This window comes from Tiliqua scincoides, chromosome 2 (genome assembly GCF_035046505.1).
Source record: "Tiliqua scincoides isolate rTilSci1 chromosome 2, rTilSci1.hap2, whole genome shotgun sequence".
Lineage (NCBI taxonomy): Eukaryota > Metazoa > Chordata > Lepidosauria > Squamata > Scincidae > Tiliqua > Tiliqua scincoides.
In genome coordinates, this window is record NC_089822.1 from 267,845,725 (window position 1) to 267,864,959 (window position 19,235).

At 49.8% G+C, this 19,235-nt stretch overlaps 1 protein-coding gene across 1 annotated transcript in view; it reads right to left on the bottom strand.

The window, feature by feature from the left end:
• The window catches only part of LOC136640321 (zinc finger protein 721-like), a 108,512-nt gene extending 94,194 nt beyond the window's left edge, over positions 1-14,318 (bottom strand). The window contains exons 1-4 of the mRNA XM_066615363.1: positions 14,240-14,318; positions 13,065-13,177; positions 12,301-12,383; positions 8,899-10,572 (exon numbers count right to left, since the gene is read on the bottom strand). Coding sequence (XP_066471460.1) covers positions 8,899-10,572; positions 12,301-12,361 — 1,735 coding nt within the window. The 5' untranslated portion in view covers positions 12,362-12,383; positions 13,065-13,177; positions 14,240-14,318. The remainder of the gene's footprint in view (positions 1-8,898; positions 10,573-12,300; positions 12,384-13,064; positions 13,178-14,239) is intronic.
• Positions 14,319-19,235: the final 4,917 nt, after the last annotated feature.

Below are 19,235 nucleotides of genomic sequence, written 5' to 3' on the forward strand. Positions count from 1 at the left end.
GGCTCTATATTTGAAATCCCACTTCCTCAGAACATTTCATGTACATTCTGCTTTAAAAATGAGGGAGGGGGGAGAATTGCTTGCAGTTGACAAGTACAGGATTAGTGCTTCTTCAAAGAAACATGTTAATTTCTGAGATTTCTAGGGCTGCCCTTCAAATTCATGAGTAAAGATTTCCAGGTTGTCCTTTGCAATGTTTATATGCACAATTTGCTGAGAAGAGAAACAAAGGAATCGAGAACACACAAAGTTTATTGCAGATGAAGCTATAGTATAGTTCATCTGCTTTGCATGCACCAGGTCCCAGACATCTCCAGGTATAGCTAGCAAAGGTGATTATCAGAAACCCATGAGAGTCACTACCAGTCAATGTAGACTAAAGCCAGACAGACCAATATCTGACTCAGCATAAGGCAGCTTCATATGCATATTGTGTATGCACCTGCTGGAAAGCCAGAATACGCCATGAGCATTCAGTGCACGTGGACCACATGTACATGCAGTGGAAGAATGTGCATGTCTAATCATCATATGCAACGTTTTATATGTGGGTGGCACAGCAACAGACACATTTTGAATAGTTCAAATTCAAATTATGTGCAACCTAATGATTTTAGAAATCAGCTGTGTCAGAATGCCAGTGCAAGGGAGGGCACCAGAATGCACGTCTCTTGTTATCTGGTGTGCTCCCTGGGGCATTTGGTGGGCCGCTGTGAGATACAGGAAGCTGGACTAGATGGGCCTCTGGCCTGATCCAGTGGGGCTGTTCTTATGTTCTTAAAAGTTGAGCTGCAAATGGATATTGAACTCTTCATCCTTATGTAAGTAGCAACTGTTTACAGGAACCAAATCATTTCAATAGCAAATCTGTTTATACCTTCAAGTAGTAACAGAGTCTAAAATGAACTGAAACAGACCTGGTGACCACTAAGCTCATCAGTGACTTCTGACAGGCCTGCCTGTGTTAAGAAAAGCAATTATGAAAACAATAGTTTATCTGTTCTGTTGCACTTCCCCATTAAGAATTAGAGAAATACATGAACACCACAGGCTATAGGGCAGGGGTGTCAAACTCATTTCAAACCAAGGGCTCAATAGCATTTGTGACGCCTGCCTGCTGAGGGCCAGAAGTGATGTCATTAGGCAGGAAATGATGTCAATAAACAGGTCATAACCAAAAATAAGCACTTTTTCTCACTCAGGACATCATTAGCTGCAAATATGCAAATCTTGATCATATTTCAAGATATGGGAGAGCCCAATTTTCAGGTGGGCTGCCCTTTCAGAAGTAGCACCTCAGCACTGCTTAGAAAATTAGAGCCTGAGGGCCAGATAAAAACCTTTCGCGGGCCACAACCGGCCCCCGGGCCTTATGGCCATAGGGCAAGACAGAAATAACCTGAGATTCTTTGTCTCTAGACACATTCTCCTAACTTAGAAAGAACAATTTCTGAACTCTCATTGCCTAAATCAGTATTTCTCAAACTGTGGGTCAAGACAGTACCAGCCTAAGTAACTCCAGTCTGTGGTGTGTTGTCCCGAGTGCCACCTAAGGCATTGGGTGGGCCACTGTGAGATGCAGGAGGCCGGACTAGGTGGGCCCCCTCTGGTTTGATCCAGCGGGGCTGTCCTTACGTTCTTAAAAGAAAATATTGTTCTGTGGAACTCCCTGCCACTGGATGTGGTGTTGGCATCTGGCCGGCCTGCCTCGGGGTGGAGAGAGTGGTCGGAGGGGTGTTCTCTTCCCTTCCACAGAATGAACGGGGGGGGGCAGCCAGAACCAGGGGGCAGCCGCTGAGACTGAACGTTGGGAGGGAGACGTGAGCCTGTGGAACTCCCTGCCACTGGAGTTGGTGTGCTGTCTGAGGCACCTGGTGGGCAAGGGGTGATGACCCAGGCGGCACGCGTTGCTAAGGGCCCCTAGCAACCGCCAGGGGGCTCCCTGCAGCTCGCCTCCTCCCTGCCGCTCGCTCGCTTCTCCGCGAGAACGGCGCGCACCGATGCATGCCTACTCGGAAGTCAGCTCCATTGCAGAGAGGGAGGCTTACTCCCAGGTCAGGGTGGAAGGGATGGCAGCCTCGGAACACTACCCTCAGTCCCATGAGAGCCAAGGGGACCAGGGAGTAAGTCCCATTGATTAGAAGGGGACTTACTTCGGAGTCTCCGTCTGGCGCAGGGGCCCCCGTTGGGCGAGATCGCTCCAGGCAGTGGCGTAGCCAGAGGGGGGCAAAGACCTAAACTTCCCTGGCGCCTGCACACCTTACTGCCTTGCCCTCCGCTGGCTCCGCCACTGCCTCGAGGCTGCTGCGGCCGCCCTGCCCTCGCAGCGCCCCCGCCTTAAGAGGGCGTCCGCAGAGGCGCTGCCGTCGGCCAGGCGCCGCTGGCTCTGAGGGTTCGCCCAGGATCCAGAGGGTTGGATCCCGAGGTCGCGCGCTCGAGCCCGGCTGGGCACTGGCAGCCCCCTCCTCCGGCTCGGAGGGCGCGGGGGCCCCGGCGGCTCGGGGCCCACTCCCGAGGGAGAGGAGTGCCGCGGACTGGGCGGCCGGGAATTTTGCCCCCCCCCGGCCTGGGTCTGCCCCCTTCTCTTCCGTGGGACTTCCTCCCGGATCCCCGTGGCTCTCCGGGGACGGACTTCTCAGGGGACGTGCAGAGGGTCGTGCGCGGAGGCTGCAGTCCCTTCCACCCTGACCTGGGAGTAAGCCTCCTCTCTGCAATGGAGCTGACTTCCGAGTAGGCATGCATCGGTGCGCGCCGTTCACGCGGAGAAGCGAGCGAGCGAGCGGCAGGGAGGAGGCGAGCTGCAGGGAGCCCCCTGGCGGTTGCTAGGGGCCCTTAGCAACGCGTGCCGCCTGGGTCATCACCCCTTGCCTATCAGCTGCCTCAGACAGCACACCATGTCCAGTGGCAGGGTGTTCCACAGACCAATATTTTCTTTTAAGAACGTAAGGACAACCCCGCTGGGTCAAACCAGAGGGGGCCCACCTAGTCCGGCATCCTGCATCTCACAGTGGCCCACCCAATGCCTTAGGTGGCACTCGGGACAACACACCACAGACTGGAGTTCCTTAGGCTGGCACTGTCTTGACCCACAGTTTGAGAAATACTGATTTAGACAATGAGAGTTCAGAAATTGTTCTTTCTAAGTTAGGATAACTTATAAATAAAATATTATTTCTTTCTAGATCTCCTTTTTTTTAAATAATGCACCAACGCATTATAAAATCAGAATCTGTGGTCGCCTGAAAGGTATTAAGGAACCCCAATAAGAAGTTCCTGAGATATTCCTGGTCTGTCTGGCTTTAGTCTACATTGACTGGTAGTGACTCTCATGGGTTTCTGATAATCACCTTTGCTAGCTATGCCTGGAGATGTCTGGGACCTGGTGCATCCAAAGCAGATGAACTATACTATAGTTTCATCTGCAATAAACTTTGTGTTCTCGATTCCTTTGTTTCTCTTCTCAGCAAATTGTGCATATAAACATTGCAAAGGACAACCTGGAAATCTTTACTCATGAATTTGAAGGGCAGCCCTAGAAATCTCAGAAATTAACATGTTTCTTTGAAGAAGCACTAATCCTGTACTTGTCCCCCTGTGCCCCCTGGGGCATTTGGTGGGCCACTGTGAGATACAGGAAGCTGGACTAGATGGGCCTATGGCCTGATCCAGTGGGGCTGTTCTTATGTTCTCAACTGCAAGCAATTCTCCCCCCTCCCCCATTTTTAAAGCAGAATGTACATGAAATGTTCTGAGGAAGTGGGATTTCAAATATAGAGCCAAAGTGTGGAAAGATGGGTGCTAAATGTTTAACTTGGATGCTGATAATGCCATTTTCAACTGTGTACATTGTTCTTCAGGTTGACAAAAATGCAGAACTAGTGGCCCAGTGGTACTACTGCACTCTGAGTCAAGAAAAATTAAGCAGACCTATAGTAGCTTGTGAACTTGTCAGGTATGATTTCAGTTTTGTTTTTCAATAAAATCATATTAATTTCTGAATCAATTCCAATTATGAAGTTAAGTCATCCTTCATACTTCACTTTCGTTTGTAGGCTATATAACAAAGATGCAATTGAGTTTTTGCTGGATAAATCTTCTGACAAAGTCCTCGTGGAGGCTGCATCCCATATCAAGAGTATTAAGGTAAAATTGCCTGCTTCTGACGCATGGACGTTTTAGATATTCAGGTCAATAGTTACTGGGCAGAATTCTAAATTGTGTATAACTTTGTAACATGAGTTGTCACATTGGTTTAAAGAAACTGGGGAGCACTATATTTCTCTGGTATGCTCCTGTTGTGTTTTTTTGGGGGGGGGGGCATTCTTGAGGTGCATTTCTTCTTCTATATGGCAAGAGTCCATTTATTTCTCCTTGCTGCTTGAACTCCTTCCCCACTCATCTGCTGGTGAACCACTTGCTTTCTTTTTCCTACTCTTACCTTCCTTTCTTTTGTCATGATGTTCCTTATACCGGAAATAGTATTTCCTCCTCTACCTGCTAAGTCACTTCTTCTTCAGTTCTTCAAAATGTTTTTGCCGTTATATCTTTTTTGGATATTCCATAGGCTTTTCCTTATTTCTACCGTACCATGGTTGGACCCTTCCTACTTTGTCAAGCTCTCTGTTCTCCCTTTCGCTTCTTTGCCAGAGGGCTCAGATTGAGAATCTTCTGGGCAGACACAATGCTATTTCTGTTGTCCCTGTGCTGTTTGGCACAGTGGTACTAAATTTTTAAATAATAAAAAATAGTGTAACACAATTTCAGTGAGTTGTGCATATACAATCAGCAGTTAAGAGGTAGGCAAATGCAAATATCTGATTGTGTGATTTTTATTGTGTGTGTTTGAACAATCAATGCAATAATAAATATTACAGTTATGTAGAGATTTTTTCTTCTTTGTTTGTGTTTTCTGTGTTAACCACAAGGGGGCATTTTGGGGTGCACAGCAAAAGCAACCAGGGCCTGTAGAACAAGAAATGTTGTTTTAATCTGTTGTAAATTACTTAACAATGTTGACCTGGGCAGTTGTGACATGCAGCCAAGTCCCTCTGAGTTCAGAGAGGTAAGCATGCATAGGACTGCAGTCTTTGCTCAGTCTTTGCTTTCACAGCCCTATCCTGAGCTGCCTGGCCTATGGGGCTGCTGCTTCAACCGGGCAGCTGCTGGTGGCTCCTCAGAGGAATAGGACATTTGTCCCCTTCCCCCAACGGATGGAGTTGTGTTCCATGAGAAGAGCAGTCTCTCATCCTTCCCATAAGTGATCCAGGCATTAACCAGACCTAGACTGGGTTCATCAGGGTGGCTACATTGTGTGCTCTAGACCAGGGGTGCCCAAACCCCGGACCTGGGGCCACTTGCGGCCCTCAAGGCCTCTCAATAAGGCCCTCAGGGAGCCCACAGTCTCCAATGAGCCTCTGGCCCTCCGGAGATTTGTTGGAGCCCACACTGGCCCAACGCAACTGCTCTCAGCGTGAGTGTGACTGTTTGACCTCTCCCGTGAGCTATGGGATGAGGGCTCCCTCCACTGCTTCTTGTTTCATATCTGTGATGCAGTAGCGGCAGCAAAGGAAAGGCCAGCCTTGCTTTGTGCAAGGCCTTTTATAGGCCTTGAGCTATTGCAAGACCTTCATTCATTAATATAAGTTCACCTTGAATATATTCATTTATGTAAACTTATGTAAATTTATTCAAATTTTAAATGTAAATTAATTCTTTTTTCCCCCGGCCCCCGACACAGTGTCAGAGAGATGATGTGGCCCTCCTGCCAAAGACTTTGGACACCCCTGCTCTAGACATACAGGAACTGTCTTGAAAGTGCTATTCTCAGTTTTCTCTGCAGCAAAGTGAAAGCAGAGCGATCGCGATGGAGTTGTGTTCCATGAGTAGAGCAGTCTCTCATAAGAACAGCCCCACTGGATCAGGCAGTAGGCCCATCTAGCCCAGCTTCCTGTATCTCACAGCAGCCCACCACATGCCTCAGGGAGCACACCAGATAACAAGAGACCTCATTCTGGTGCCCTCCCTTGCATCTGACATAGCCCACTTCTAAAATCAGGAGGTTGCACATACACATCATGGCTTGTAACCCGTAATGGATTTTTCCTCCAGAAACTTGTCCAATCCCCTTTTAAAGGCATCCAGGCTAGACGCCATCACCACATGCTGTGGCAAGGAGTTCCACAGACCGAACACACGCTGAGTAAAGAAATATTTTCTTTTGTCTGTTTTAACTCTCCCAACACTCAATTTTAGTGGATGTCCCCTGGTTCTGGTGTATGTGAGAGTGTAAAGAGCATCTCTCTATCCACCCTTTCCTTCCCATGCATAATTTTGTATGTCTCAATCATGTCCCCACTCAGGCGCCTCATCCTTCCCATAGGTGATCTCTCATCCAGGCATTAACCAGACCTAGACTGGGTTCATCAGGGTGGATACATTGTGTGCTCTAGACATACAGGAACTGCCTTGAAAGTGCTATTCTCAGTTTTCTCTCTAAAATGGAACCAATTTTGTTTTGATAGAGACAGTGTGTTTCTCTCTCTCTCTCTCCAGAAGTAGTGTTTTTATTAATGCATAGATTTAATCAATGAATTGATTATCCAGAGTTTTCCAAACTTTCTTAATTCACAGCAACCTTAGTATCTTAGAACTTTTTTCACAGTGCCCTTAGGTTGAAAGAAATAACGTGAAAATATCTGTTTCCCTTGAAAATTTAAAATATCCTGCAGCACCTCTGTGAGTTTGCTGCAGTACGCTGAGGTACCGCAATGCAGTTTGGGAACTGTGGGATTACACTATTATTAGTATACTATTATGTATTTAATTAGATGGTGGCACTTATCTGCAATCTTATTTATGCTTAATCATTGCCTTGGTGCATCAGTTCTTGGCACATCAGTGCATCCGGGCAAATGGCCAGTTCATTGACCCATAGGTAGAGGTGGATGAAAACTTTGTGTATGTGTGTGTATTTTGGTCCTGGTTACTATGCTCTAAAGAAACTTTGCCTGCGTGTTTGAGAAGCAGTCGATATGCATCATTATTTATACAATGTGATGAGAGATCTGTTTCTAGAAATTGTTTTTCCTACGGCTCCTCCCTTCATTCCTAGTTGTATATGAAACACCTGATCAAAACGTAATTGAGAGATATCAGCCTGCAGATTAATAAAGCAAGAAACCTCCTTTGCGTTCAGCTGGAGTGTGTTAATGTGTGAGACAATTCAAGCATGGTGTGACAGTTCAGTTACAAGAGCAGTGACTATGTACTTGCATGGAAATTTATAAATAAGGTCATACAAAGCGCATTGTGCATCAAGATATGCCCTTCAGTTTACCTTTTCGGGGTAGAATGGAAGACTTTTGCATGTATATGAGATGAAGAATAGTAGATATTACTTATCAAATGTTGCATAGACTCAATTTGTTGTAATTGTTGTGCATCTTCCTACTGTTAGAGAGCAGAGGTGGGTGAGTAGATGGAAGATTAATGAGCTTGGTCATTCAGGTTTCAGTTCTGAATTTCAGCAAGGGAGGAAGGGAAGTCTATTTCTTCAGTTTTTATTATTTTCCCTCTATTCCCCCCGGTGCAGTTCCATTTTTAATTTTCTTTACTCTTTTACTTATTAATTCAGGTTTTATTTTTAAATCTTGCATTTGTTGACTACATTTTTCATCCTTTTTATCCAGCCTACTTTTTTGTTGTCATCTCTTGGAGTGTCCCACAGTTTTGCCCAGAATTGCAATTCTGTGTTTGGTGCTTCTGTGTTTCCTGCAGTTTCTCCACCTATGCATCGATAGAAGCGTTTTTGATCAGACTGGAAGATTCTGCCTCTGTTGTGCTATTCTGGCTTCACATCTGCTAATCTTTTCCGACACTGCTGTTATTTGCTGGTTTACTATTTTCAGCACTTCTCCCTGAATCTAGAAAGTATTTTTTGGATCAGAGACTGTCTGATATTTTCCTCCTTCCGCTTCTTGTCCTTCACATCTTTCCATTTGCTAGCATCTGGCCACAGCCTGGCAATTTTATTTTCTAATCTAGTCTTCCATTGAAGGGAGGCACCATCTTCCTTTTTTCAGGGCTCTTGATTTTACATCCAAGCTCTTGTGTTGTTGGTGCTGCATTGTGCATAAGTTGGTTTATTTCTTGCAAATTATTAGTTGCTATTTCTGCAGGTGCAGCATTTATATCTTTTAAGACTTGAGCAAGATGCTTTTTTGTGACTGTTTTTAGAGCTGGAAGCCATACCCTGGTGTTTGCTTGGTTCATATGTTCAGTTATCCTTTGTTTTAGTTCTTGCTGCTTTTCTGCTAAATGACATGCAAGTTTTTGTGATGAAGGCAAAGGAGAGGTTGCCTGATTTTGAATTTGAGATGGTTGAACACCAGTCGCATCCTCTTCCACCAGCACCTCCACTTGTGCCTGGGCACCTTCTTCCCTTGGTGCACTGGAGATTTTCCACTTTAAGCATCTCTATAGCTTTCTTTCCACAAAGAGTCTCAGATGAAAAGTTTTATTATGATTATTATTACCCAGAATATTTAAACACCACTTTTCAGCAAGAGTATTTGACAAAGCAGTTTGCACAGCAAAATAAATGGTTCATTTTCCTAAAAGGGCTTGCAATGTTAAAAAAAGATACAGAAGAGACACCAGCAACAACCTCTGGAAAAGGCACCATGTTGGGGTGAAGAGCGACAGTTGCTCTCCCCCTGCTAAATATCAGAGGACGTTGCTATAAAAGCTGCCTGTCTGTGCAGCTTGCAGCATTTCACTTTGTTGAAAAGTCTGTCGTGTGTTCACATGAAATACTCACTGAAGACACAAGAATTTACATGGTCTCTCTCTGGTGTGCATTCATGAGCCATTGGGGCTGATGAAACCATTTCTATTGATTCTCCCCTGTGTGGGTTCTTAGATGCACAGTCAGGCCAGAGCTCTGAGTGAAGCTCTTTCCACATTCAAAGCATGTATATGGTTTCTCTCCCGTGTGGGTTCTTAGATGCAAAGTCAGGCTTGAGCTATCACTGAAGCTCTTCCCACACTCCAAGCATTTATATGGTTTCTCTCCACTATAGGTTCTTTGATGTGAAGTCAGGTGTGAACTACGTCTGAAGTTCTTTCCACACTCCAAGCACTGATATGGCTTCTCCCCTGTGTGAATTCTCTGGTGCAGCTTCAGACCATCATTCATTCTGAAACACTTTCCACACTCCAAACATTTATATGGTTTCTCTCCTATATGGGTTTTTTTATGCAAAGTCATGTGTGAGCTCACACCGAAGCTCTTCCCACATTCAAAGCATGTATATGGTTTCTCCCCAGTGTGGGTCCTTTGATGCTTAGTAAGGTGTGAACTCATCCTGAAGCTCTTTCCACATTCAAAGCATGTATATGGTTTCTCCCCAGTGTGGGTCCTTTGATGCTTAGTAAGGTGTGAACTCATCCTGAAGCTCTTTCCACATTCAAAGCATGTATATGGTTTCTCCCCTGTGTGGGTTCTTTGATGCAAAGTCAGGCTTGAGCTCCGACTGAAGCTCTTTCCACATTCAAAGCATGTATATGGTTTCTCCCCTGTGTGGGTTCTTTGATGCTTAGTCAGGCTTGAACTCACACTGAAGCTCTTTCCACATTCAAAGCATGTATATGGTTTCTCCCCTGTGTGGGTTCTTTGATGCAAAGTCAGGGTTGAGCTCACACTGAAGCTCTTTCCACACTCCAGGCATTTATATGTTTTCTCCCCTGTGTGGGTTCTTAGATGCAAAGTCAGTTGTGAGCTCACACGGAAGCTCTTTCCACACTCCAGGCATTTATATGGTTTCTCCCCTGTGTGGGTTCTTAGATGCAAAGTCAGGGTTGAGCTCACACTGAAGCTCTTTCCACACTTCAGGCATTCATATGGTTTCTCCCCTGTGTGGGTTCGATAATGGCAATTGAGTTTTCCTTTCTCACTGAAACACTTTCCACACTCCAAGCATTCAAATGGCTTCTCCCCAGTGTGGGTTCTTTGATGTGTTCTAAGTTTTGATTTAAAGCTAAAGGTCTTTCCACATTGAGGGCATTTTTCCTTCCTCTTTCCAGTTCCTTTTCTGGGATTAACTGGGATGAAATCACCACCCTGACGAGCATCAGATTTATTCCTCCTTTTCTCGGCCTGGCTTCCCTCCTGCTTCTTTGATCTCTCTTGATGTGAAGGTTTCTCTTGTGTGTGGCTCTTCTTATGGGAAGCAAGATGTGTGCCTGAACTGAAGCTCTTTCTCCTCTCAGGACACTGAAATGATTTCTCTCCTGGGTGGCTTTTGCTGTGTTTATTAGTGCTGGATTTACAACTGGCTGCTTCCTCATGCAAAGGATACACCCCACTTCTCCTTACTTTGGAATGTTCCTCTTCAGTTGGAATTCTATGGAGACAAACAACGGGTTTTCTCCTCCAGGGAGGTGCTGGGCTTGCCTCCGGCCTCCCTGATCCTTCGTGGTCTCTAAAAGTCGCTTTCTCTGCCTCAAGCGTGGTCCCTGCCGCTGACGCCCCACACGGCTGCCTCTGACCCTCACTGTCTTGTCCGCTGCTTCCTGGAACAGAGAATCAGCACAGTTCAGAAATGGGACCTCCACTCCCAGGAATGTTTCCTCAGAAGGACAGTGCAATGGATTCAGTGACACAGACCCGCAAAGCAATGGCAAGGCTGCAGGATGCCGCGGCCAGTGAGGCAGCAGCCCTGAACCTGCACACTGGCACAGGGCAGGTTTGGGACATTAACTTAGGGCGCAATCCTTTCCAGCACTGACATAATGCAGCTCTGAGGGAAGGGAACAAACACTCCCTTACTTTGAGGAGGCCTCTGTGAGTGACACCCAACTGCAGGATGCAGCACACGTCCCATTGGCACCGCTATGCCAGTGCTGGAAAGCACTGACATGAGGGGTTAGGATGGTGCCCTTAGTATAGTACAGCTGTATGACTGGTTGGTTGGAACTTCATGTGGTGCATTTGTAATTGTGCTTTTCCTTTGTTGCTGTGAGACACCTTGAGGCCCCTCTGGGAAAGACAGGCAGGGTGCACATTCCCAGATTAAACACACACAAGTCTCTGGTGGGTGACCATTGAACACAAACTCCTGCATGGCTCAGGAATTGTTTGGCTGGCTCTTGTGAGTGAGTGGCTCTTGAGTGAGTGAGTGAGTGAGTGGCTCTTGTGAGCTCATCGTCTCTGCTATGGCATGATGCACCTGGGCTACACTGCACGTTTGAAGGCCTTGCCCTATCCAGCCTGCAAATTCACTATAGGCCTGGGGCATATATCATAACAGATCCTGACTTACCCACAGAAGCCACGTTCTCCTGATTCTGCAGCATCACTACTGCAGACAGGGCCTTCTGGCTGGGGTCCAGCAGAGCCCACTCCTCCTCGCTGAAACGCACAGCCACCTCCTCAAGAAAGCCACAAATCATCTCATGAGAACATAAGAACAGCCCCACTGGATCAGGCCATTGGCCCATCTAGTCCAGCTTCCTGTATCTCACAGTGGCCCACCAAATGCTCCAGGGAGCAGTGACCAGACCACAGCAAGGCCACAGCAAGGAGAGTCCACCCACACTGGCACCCCTGGGCATGTACAGAGTGCCTTATTTTTGCAAAGGCAACACTTCCTCACTTGTCCTAAGACTTCCTAGAACCTGGAGCTCAACCTCAGCTCACAGAGAAGGGCCTGCCTGAGAGGTGGTCTAGGACACGATGACAGGAAGGCTCTCAAAGGGGCAGGAGAAGCTCAGGCTTTGCTCTGAGCTGGAGGCACATGTGGGCAGCATCTAGGAGAACAGCACATGTGCATGGATAGCACCAAGTGTCTCCGGGTTCCTGTTCTTGCAGCACAGCATTGTGTGGAAATAAGCCCTGTTTAAACTGTACAGGCCCAAAAGGCCTGCAGGGTATTCAGAGCAGCTTCTGAGACATGCGCTGTGTGCAGCCTTGATTCCTGCAAGCAGAGGAAGGACGGAGCCCTGCCACTCCTCACTCCTGCCAGACCCATCAGATGGTGCCTGTCAAAGGGTGGCTGCCGCTTCCATAGGGGGACATTCCCGACCCAGTCCCCCAAAAAGGCAACAGGGGACAGGAACTGACTGGATTCCCAACCCGGACGAGGAGATCCAAGGAGCTCAGGGTCTTCTGAACGGGCACCCTTGACATCCTGCAGCCCCAGGAGCCCCAGGAAAGGAAGAGGGGCTTCCAACCCCAGAACAAAGAAGAAGGCCTCTCACGTGGCTGCTGCCTGCAGGCTTCCCCGGTCAGCTGCCCCTTACCTGAGCAGACTTCGCAGCAGCCCCTCCTTCTCCAGTCCAGGGACGAGGAGACCCAGAACATGACACTGAGGCCGCTTCACTGCCTGTGGGGGAGACAGAAGGGGAAGCAGTGGAGAGGTAGGTGGGAGCATGGGGGGATGTCGGGAGGAGGCGTTCTGGGGAGGGGGGAGGCGGAGGGAGGGCGGGAAGGAGGCTTTCTGTGGGGGGGAGCGGGAGGGGAGAGAGGCTCACCACCCGACACAGAGGCTCTTGATTCACTGCCGATCTTTTGCCATGCCATTGCGGGGCTACTCCCATTTTTGGCGCTGCCCCATGCCCTGGGCAGTTTAGGATTGGGCTGCTCCTGCCTTAGCGCCCAGCTTCTGCCTGATTATAGTGGGAACGAGACGCTGCCCTGGCCTGCTGCAGGAAGCAGGTGGGGGGAGCAGGGAGGTGCGCTGGGCAGTTCTGCGCCAGGAGCTGGAGACAGTCCCTGAAAGGCTCCTGCAGAAACGCGAAATAAGAGGACAAGGCCTGTTCCGGACTGGAAAGCGGTGAAGGGGCAGGCGGGAGAGAGTGGGAGAGAGTGGACACGTTTCCCAGTGGAGGGTCAGCGGTGAGTCAGAAAAGTCCTTCAGCTGCTTTAGCTCAGCACATACTGCGGGAGAAGCTGAAGGCAGGTGCCAACCCCCCCCCCAAGACTCAGGGGATTGAGAAAGCAGCTCCCACGCCTGAGGCCTGTTTGAGAAAGGGGCCCAGGTGAAACAGGTCCCATCAGTCCTTACCCCACAGCTCAGCACTCCTGGCAGCCTCGGGCTGGTGCCCCCTGAACTCCAGCCCGACTGGGGTCCAGCGAAGCCTCCTGTGGGGAGTCAGCCCCAGTTTCCAACAGCGCCCCCTGCACAGAAACAGGAGTCAGGATCTGGGCAGGGAAGGAGGCTGGCAAAGGGGCAAGTGGACAAGTTCCCACTCCGGGATGATTTCCCCATGAAAGCTCTACAGGTGCCCCACTCCTACCACCTGCCGCTCCTCCTGCTCTGTCTCCTCTGCCCGACTCCTTAGGAAACCTTCTGCCAGAGCCACCGCCTGGGTGCTGCTCTCCAGCCGCAGTCTTGCACCCAGCGCTCCACCTCTGGGGGCAGGAGGGTCAGGAGCCTCTCCAGGACCAGCAGGCCAAGGATCTGGGCCTTGGTGCGCTGACCTGGCTGGAGCCACTGGCGGCAGAGCTCGTAGGACCGGCTGCAGAGTGGAGTGGGCAGCATCGGGGGCCCTGGATCCTACGCACCAGCTTCTGCCAGAACTCCTTGACATTCCTGTCCCTTTCGGAGTCTGCTTCCTCCCTCTGGGGTCCCTGCCCCAAGGCGCCTCCACAGCATTTCTCCAGATGCTGACAGGCAGGACAGCTGAGCCTGGCGGGTCAAGACTTGGTCCGGAACAGACTCTGGAGGCCCCACAGGAGGGTCCCTGCCAAGCCGGCAGGAAGACCGGGAGGAGCTGGAGCCAGCAAGGCGGGGCAGATCAGGGGGCCTGGGGAGGCTCCTTCCTGGCAGCCACAGGCGGGGGACGACGACGTGGGCTCTGCATGTTCACGCGGGGGTGGGTGGGTGCGATGTGTGTGTTGCAAGTTGCAACAAAGAAGCAGCTGACTTGGGGCGAGTCTTGGGGAAGGGACACTCCAGAGCCATGTTCCAGCTCCGGCTGTCCTGCTGAGTGGCTGCTGGAGATGGGGGGGGGCCTGGGGAGGCTCCTTTCGGAGAGCCAGAGGCGGGGGGGGGAGTGAGCTCTCATCTGCCCCATCACAGGACGCGGCTCTGCATGTTGCGGGGGGAGTGTGTTGCAAGAAGGAAGGAAGCACTGGGAAGCGCGGGGGTGTCTTGGGTGGGGGTCTGGCCGGACTGCGGGGGGGAGCCTGGTCCTTGGGAGGGTTCGGGGGCCGGCGCGAGCCTGGTTCCCCCCTTACCTGCAGCCCGCCGTCCTCCGACCGCCCCCTGCTCCTCCTCTTCCGCAGCGCTCCGGCTGCTGCTGCCGCCCACTGGTGCAGGCGGAGCCTGAGGACCGGTGCCTGCGGGCGGGCGATGGGCCCCGCCTGCCCGGCCCGGCCCCTTCCGCTACGCCCGGGGGCCTCCTGGGCAGAGCCAGGGCGGAGTGGAAGCTCCTCGCTGCAGGGAGTGGAGCTGCCCTGCCTGCACGTGTGAAGCAGCCCCGTGTGCAGCCCCCTCCAGGAGTCCCGCACCTCCAGCAGCGCCCTCTGCCCTCCAAACTGCGGCTTTGAACCAGTCTTGTGGTTTTCGCAGTTCAGGGTGAGAGCTGCGTGTGCCACAAGCGTCCCCTGAAAACACACCGTGTCCGTGGCTGGCAGTCCCTGATCTGCTGCTACATCTAAACATAAGAGCATCAGAAGAACTCCGCTGGATCAGGGCGACGCATCCTCAGCATCACCTGGCAGGACAAAGTTCCAAACAACACAGTCCTGGAACATTCTGGAATCCCTAGCATGTATGCACTGCTGAAACAGAGATGCCTGCGTTGGCTCGGTCATGTCGTGAGAATGGATGATGGCCGGATCTCAAAGGATCTCCTCTATGGAGAACTCGTGCAAGGAAAGTGCCCTACAGGTAGACCACAGCTGCAATACAAGGACATCTGCAAGAGGGATCTGAAGACCTTAGGAGTGGACCTCAACAGGTGGGAAATCCTGGCCTCTGAGCGGCCCGCTTGGAGGCAGGCTGTGCAGCATGGCCTCTCCCAGTTTGAAGAGACACTTTGCCAACAGTCTGAGGCAAAGAGGCAAAGAAGGAAGGCCCATAGCCAGGGAGACAGACCAGGGACACACTACACTTGCTCCCAGTGTGGGAGCCTTTTCAGCCACACTAGACACTGTTCCAGAACCACTTTTCAGAGCACGATACCATAGTCTTCCAAGACTGAAGGATGCCAATGATGAGGCCAGATGCCATCACCACATCATGTGACAAGGAGTTCCACAGACCAATGACATACCAAGTAAAGAACTATTTTGTTTTCTCTGTTATGACTCTCTTACCACTCAATTTTACTGGATGTCCCCTGGTTCTGGTGTTGTGTGAGAGGGAAAATATTTCCCTATCCATCCCATGCATAATTATAGGGCCCAATCCTTTCCAACTTTCCAGTGCTGATGCGGCCATTCGAATGGAATGTGGGCTGCATCCTGCAGTGGAGGGGCAGTCATAAGAACAGCCTCACTGGATCAGGCCATAGGCCCATCTAGTCCAGCTTCCTGTATCTCACAGCGGCCCACCAAATGCCCCAGGGAGCACACCAGATAACAAGAGACCTCATGCCCTCCCTTGCACCTGGCATTCTGACATAGCCCACTTCTAAAATCAGGAGGTTGCACATACACATCATGTCTTGTAACCCATAATGGATTTTTCCTCCAGAAACTTGTCCAATCCCCTTTTAAAGGCGTCCAGGCCAGTCGCCATCGCCACATCCTGTGGCAAAGAGTTCCACAGACCAACCACACGCTGAAGTTCCACAGATCAACCACATGCTGACACATAGTCATGGAGGCCTCCTCGAGGTAAGGAACCTTTTGCAGCTGCATCAGCACTGAAAAGTTGAATAGGATTGGGTCCTATGTCTCATCCACTCCCCTCCAGAACAGGTGAAAACACTGTCATTGCAGATCTGCCAATCAACAGAGACTCTGTCATGTCCAGATTTATTTTCACTGACTGAAGGTACCAATTTAGAATGATCCACAGTTTGCCCAGCTGGAGATGGCAAAGAGGTATAAAGTCAGGTGTTGTACGTATGACATCCCAGCCAAACCCCTGGGTAATCTCTTCCAGGCATTTCTTGTAAATCAGGGGTGCACAAACCCCAGTCCTGGGGCCACTTGCAACACTCCCAGTCCGGCCCTCAGGGAGCCCCCAGTCTCCAATGAGCCTCTGGCCCTCTGGAGACTTGCTGGAGCTCGCGCTGGCCTGATACAACTGCTCTCAGCGTGACACCAACTGTTCAACCTCTCATGTGAGCTGTGGGACGAGGGCTCCCTCCACTGCTTGCTGTTTCACATCTGTGATGCAGCAGCGGCAGCAAAGGAAAGGCCGGCCTTGCTTTGTGCAAGGCCGTTTATAGACCATGAGCTATTGCAAGGCCTTCATTCATTCATATAAGTTCCATCTTTAATGTATTCATTTATGTAAATTTATTCAAATGTGAAATGTAAATTAACTCTTTTTTTCCCCTGGCCCCCCACACAGTGTCAGAGAGATGATGCTGCCCTTCTGCCAAAAAGTTTAGACACCCCTGATGTAGATTAATGAGACAGAAAGGAACCCCAGGGAAAACTTTGTGCAAGAAAAGGCACAGTGCTGAGCAGAAGCCATCACCACATCATGTGGCAAGCAGTTCCTCAGATTAATTATGCTCTTGGTAATGAATTATTTTCTTTTGCCTCTTTTCACTCTCCCACCGCTCAATTTTAGTGGATGTTCCCTGGTTCTGCTCTATCCATATCCTGCATAATTTTGTATGTCTCAATCATGTCCCCTTCAGGCGCCTTTTTCCTAGCCTGAAGAGCCCCAAACGCTGGAGGAGCTTACTTTACACCATTCTGTATCATTTGGGGGCTTCTAAGAATGGACCCCAAGCCTGTAGCCCTTCCCAAATCTCTCTGCTCATTCTGAAAAATTTGCTAGCTTCTGGCAAGCCACAAAATCCCTCTTCTTTTGGGATACAACCAGGAGGAGGAGATGCATAATTGTGGCTTCAACTTTTCAGGCCCTTTCCATTTACTTTCTACCCACTGCAGCCTGGAACACCCCTGACTCTTTGCCCCAAATGGACTTGGGACCAGTGGCATAGCTGGAGGGGGTGCAAAGTACTCAGTTTTGCAGGGAGCCTCGCTGTAGCGTGCAAGCAGCCCCTCCCCCTCGGAGTCATTCCAGGCTATGGGAACAAAATAGAGGCATAAGCTTGCACGCTGCAGCGAGGCTCCCTGCAAAACTTAGTGCTTTGCACCCCCTGTGGCTACGCCACTCACCAGGTCCCAGAGGAGGGTCCCTGATCCCAGCTCAGTGGGGGGCAAATCCAGAGGCCAGGAACAGGAAATGACGTCTTCCTCTTGGCTGCTCTGGGAATCCAGAGTCCCTCCTTTCAACAGTTGGATTGGACCCACCCCACAGATCGGAAACTGATCCCCTCCGTGCCTTGCCCTGCAGGGGAGCAAAGCAAAGCGAGAGCTGCGCTCCCTGAGCCTGGGGTGCATCAGCTGCAAGGAAGTCTCTGCAGCCTCATCGCAAGGGGGGTGGTGTTTGCACACTTAGCAGCACTTCTGGTTCACAATCGGGCATAGCCAAGCGGAGGGCGCCAAGAAATAGGGGGGGGGGCGCCAGAGAGCAATAGAGACAGAACCCCTCCCTACTTGCCTTGCTCAGCCAGCAGTCAAATGAGAGCCAGAGGTGAGGGTTGCTGCCTAGCTTCTCTATCTCTTCCACCTTCTTATTCCACCCATGGGGGGGAGGGGGAGGGAATACTGTGCTGTTGATTTTTCTGGGCTGCAGGAAGCAAAAAGTTCAGGCTGCAGAATTAGGGAGGTAAGCAGAAGGGGGGAGAAGAACCCCCCCCCCAACTAAAGATCAGAGGAGCCTCAGTGCTGAGGAGCTGCAAAGCTCATGGTGCAGGATCTTGCTGCAGCCCCCAGTCCTCTCTGGGGAGGGGGGTCTCCAGGAAGCAGCTTTGCTTGCAAGGGGTGGGTAGGTGGGTGCAATATCTCTGGTGGTGCTTTAGAACTGGAGGGGAACCTCTTTTCCACTGCTCTTCTTAAGGGCAGCATTGCTGATGGGGGCAGGACCACCTGACAAGGCTCTCTTGGCCTTTTTCATGCAGAAAAAAAGATGCACTGCTGCGAAGATACAAGGTAATGGAGATTTTTTTCTGCAAGCCTCCCCTGGAGAGCAGTGGTGTAGCTAGAGGGGGGAAAGCACTAAGTTTTGCAGGGCGCCTCACCACAGTGTGCAAGCAGCATCCCCCCTTCAGAGCCAGCTCACACCGTGGTGAGGCGCCCTGCAAAACTTAGTGCTTTGGCCCCCTCTAGCTATGCTACTCTTGGAGAATCCAACTGGATTCTCTCCTGTGTGGAAGTGACAAATGAACCAGCCACAGCAGCCTCTCCTCCTTTCCAAAGTAGGGCCCTTCCTTTATATGAGAGAATATCAAATAGTGAGCTTTGGAAGCCTGAATTCAAGCAGATGGTCAGCTACCTTCATGATTAGCAGATTATTATTATTACTACTACAGACTTCTCAAACTACTTGAAACACAGTTGTTAACTGGTGTTGAGCAATTGATCCAAGTCTTGGCCTGAGACCTAAGTATCAACTAGGTGTTGTATGTAGTGTTGTATGATACAACACCTAGTGTTGTATCAACTAGGTGTAAGTATGTATCAGGTTCCTAAAAGCACTGTCTTTTGCAAATCTGATGGTGTTGTTATTTAAGTAAGCTGCAGTCATTTAATTATTAAGTAATTATAATAATTTAAATACTGAATACAAGTATTTTATTATTATTATTATTATTAAGAATGTTTATACCCTGCTTTTCAACAAAAAATTCAAGAAGTGTTTTACAGAGAAAATCAAATAACTAACTGGCTCCTTGGTCCAAAAGGGCTCACAGTCTAAACAAATTAGAACAATTTCATGCATCTCCTAAGATGCATGAAGAAGCAACATCCCCTTTAAGAACATAAGAACATAAGAACAGCCCCACTGGATCAGGCCATAGGCCCATCTAGTCCAGCTTCCTGTATCTCACAGCGGCCCACCAAATGCCCCAGGGAGCACACCAGATAATAAGAGACCTCATCCTGGTGCCCTCCCTTGCATCTGGCATTCTGACATAGCCCATTTCTAAAATCAGGAGGTTGCGCATACACATCATGGCTTGTACCCCGTAATGGATTT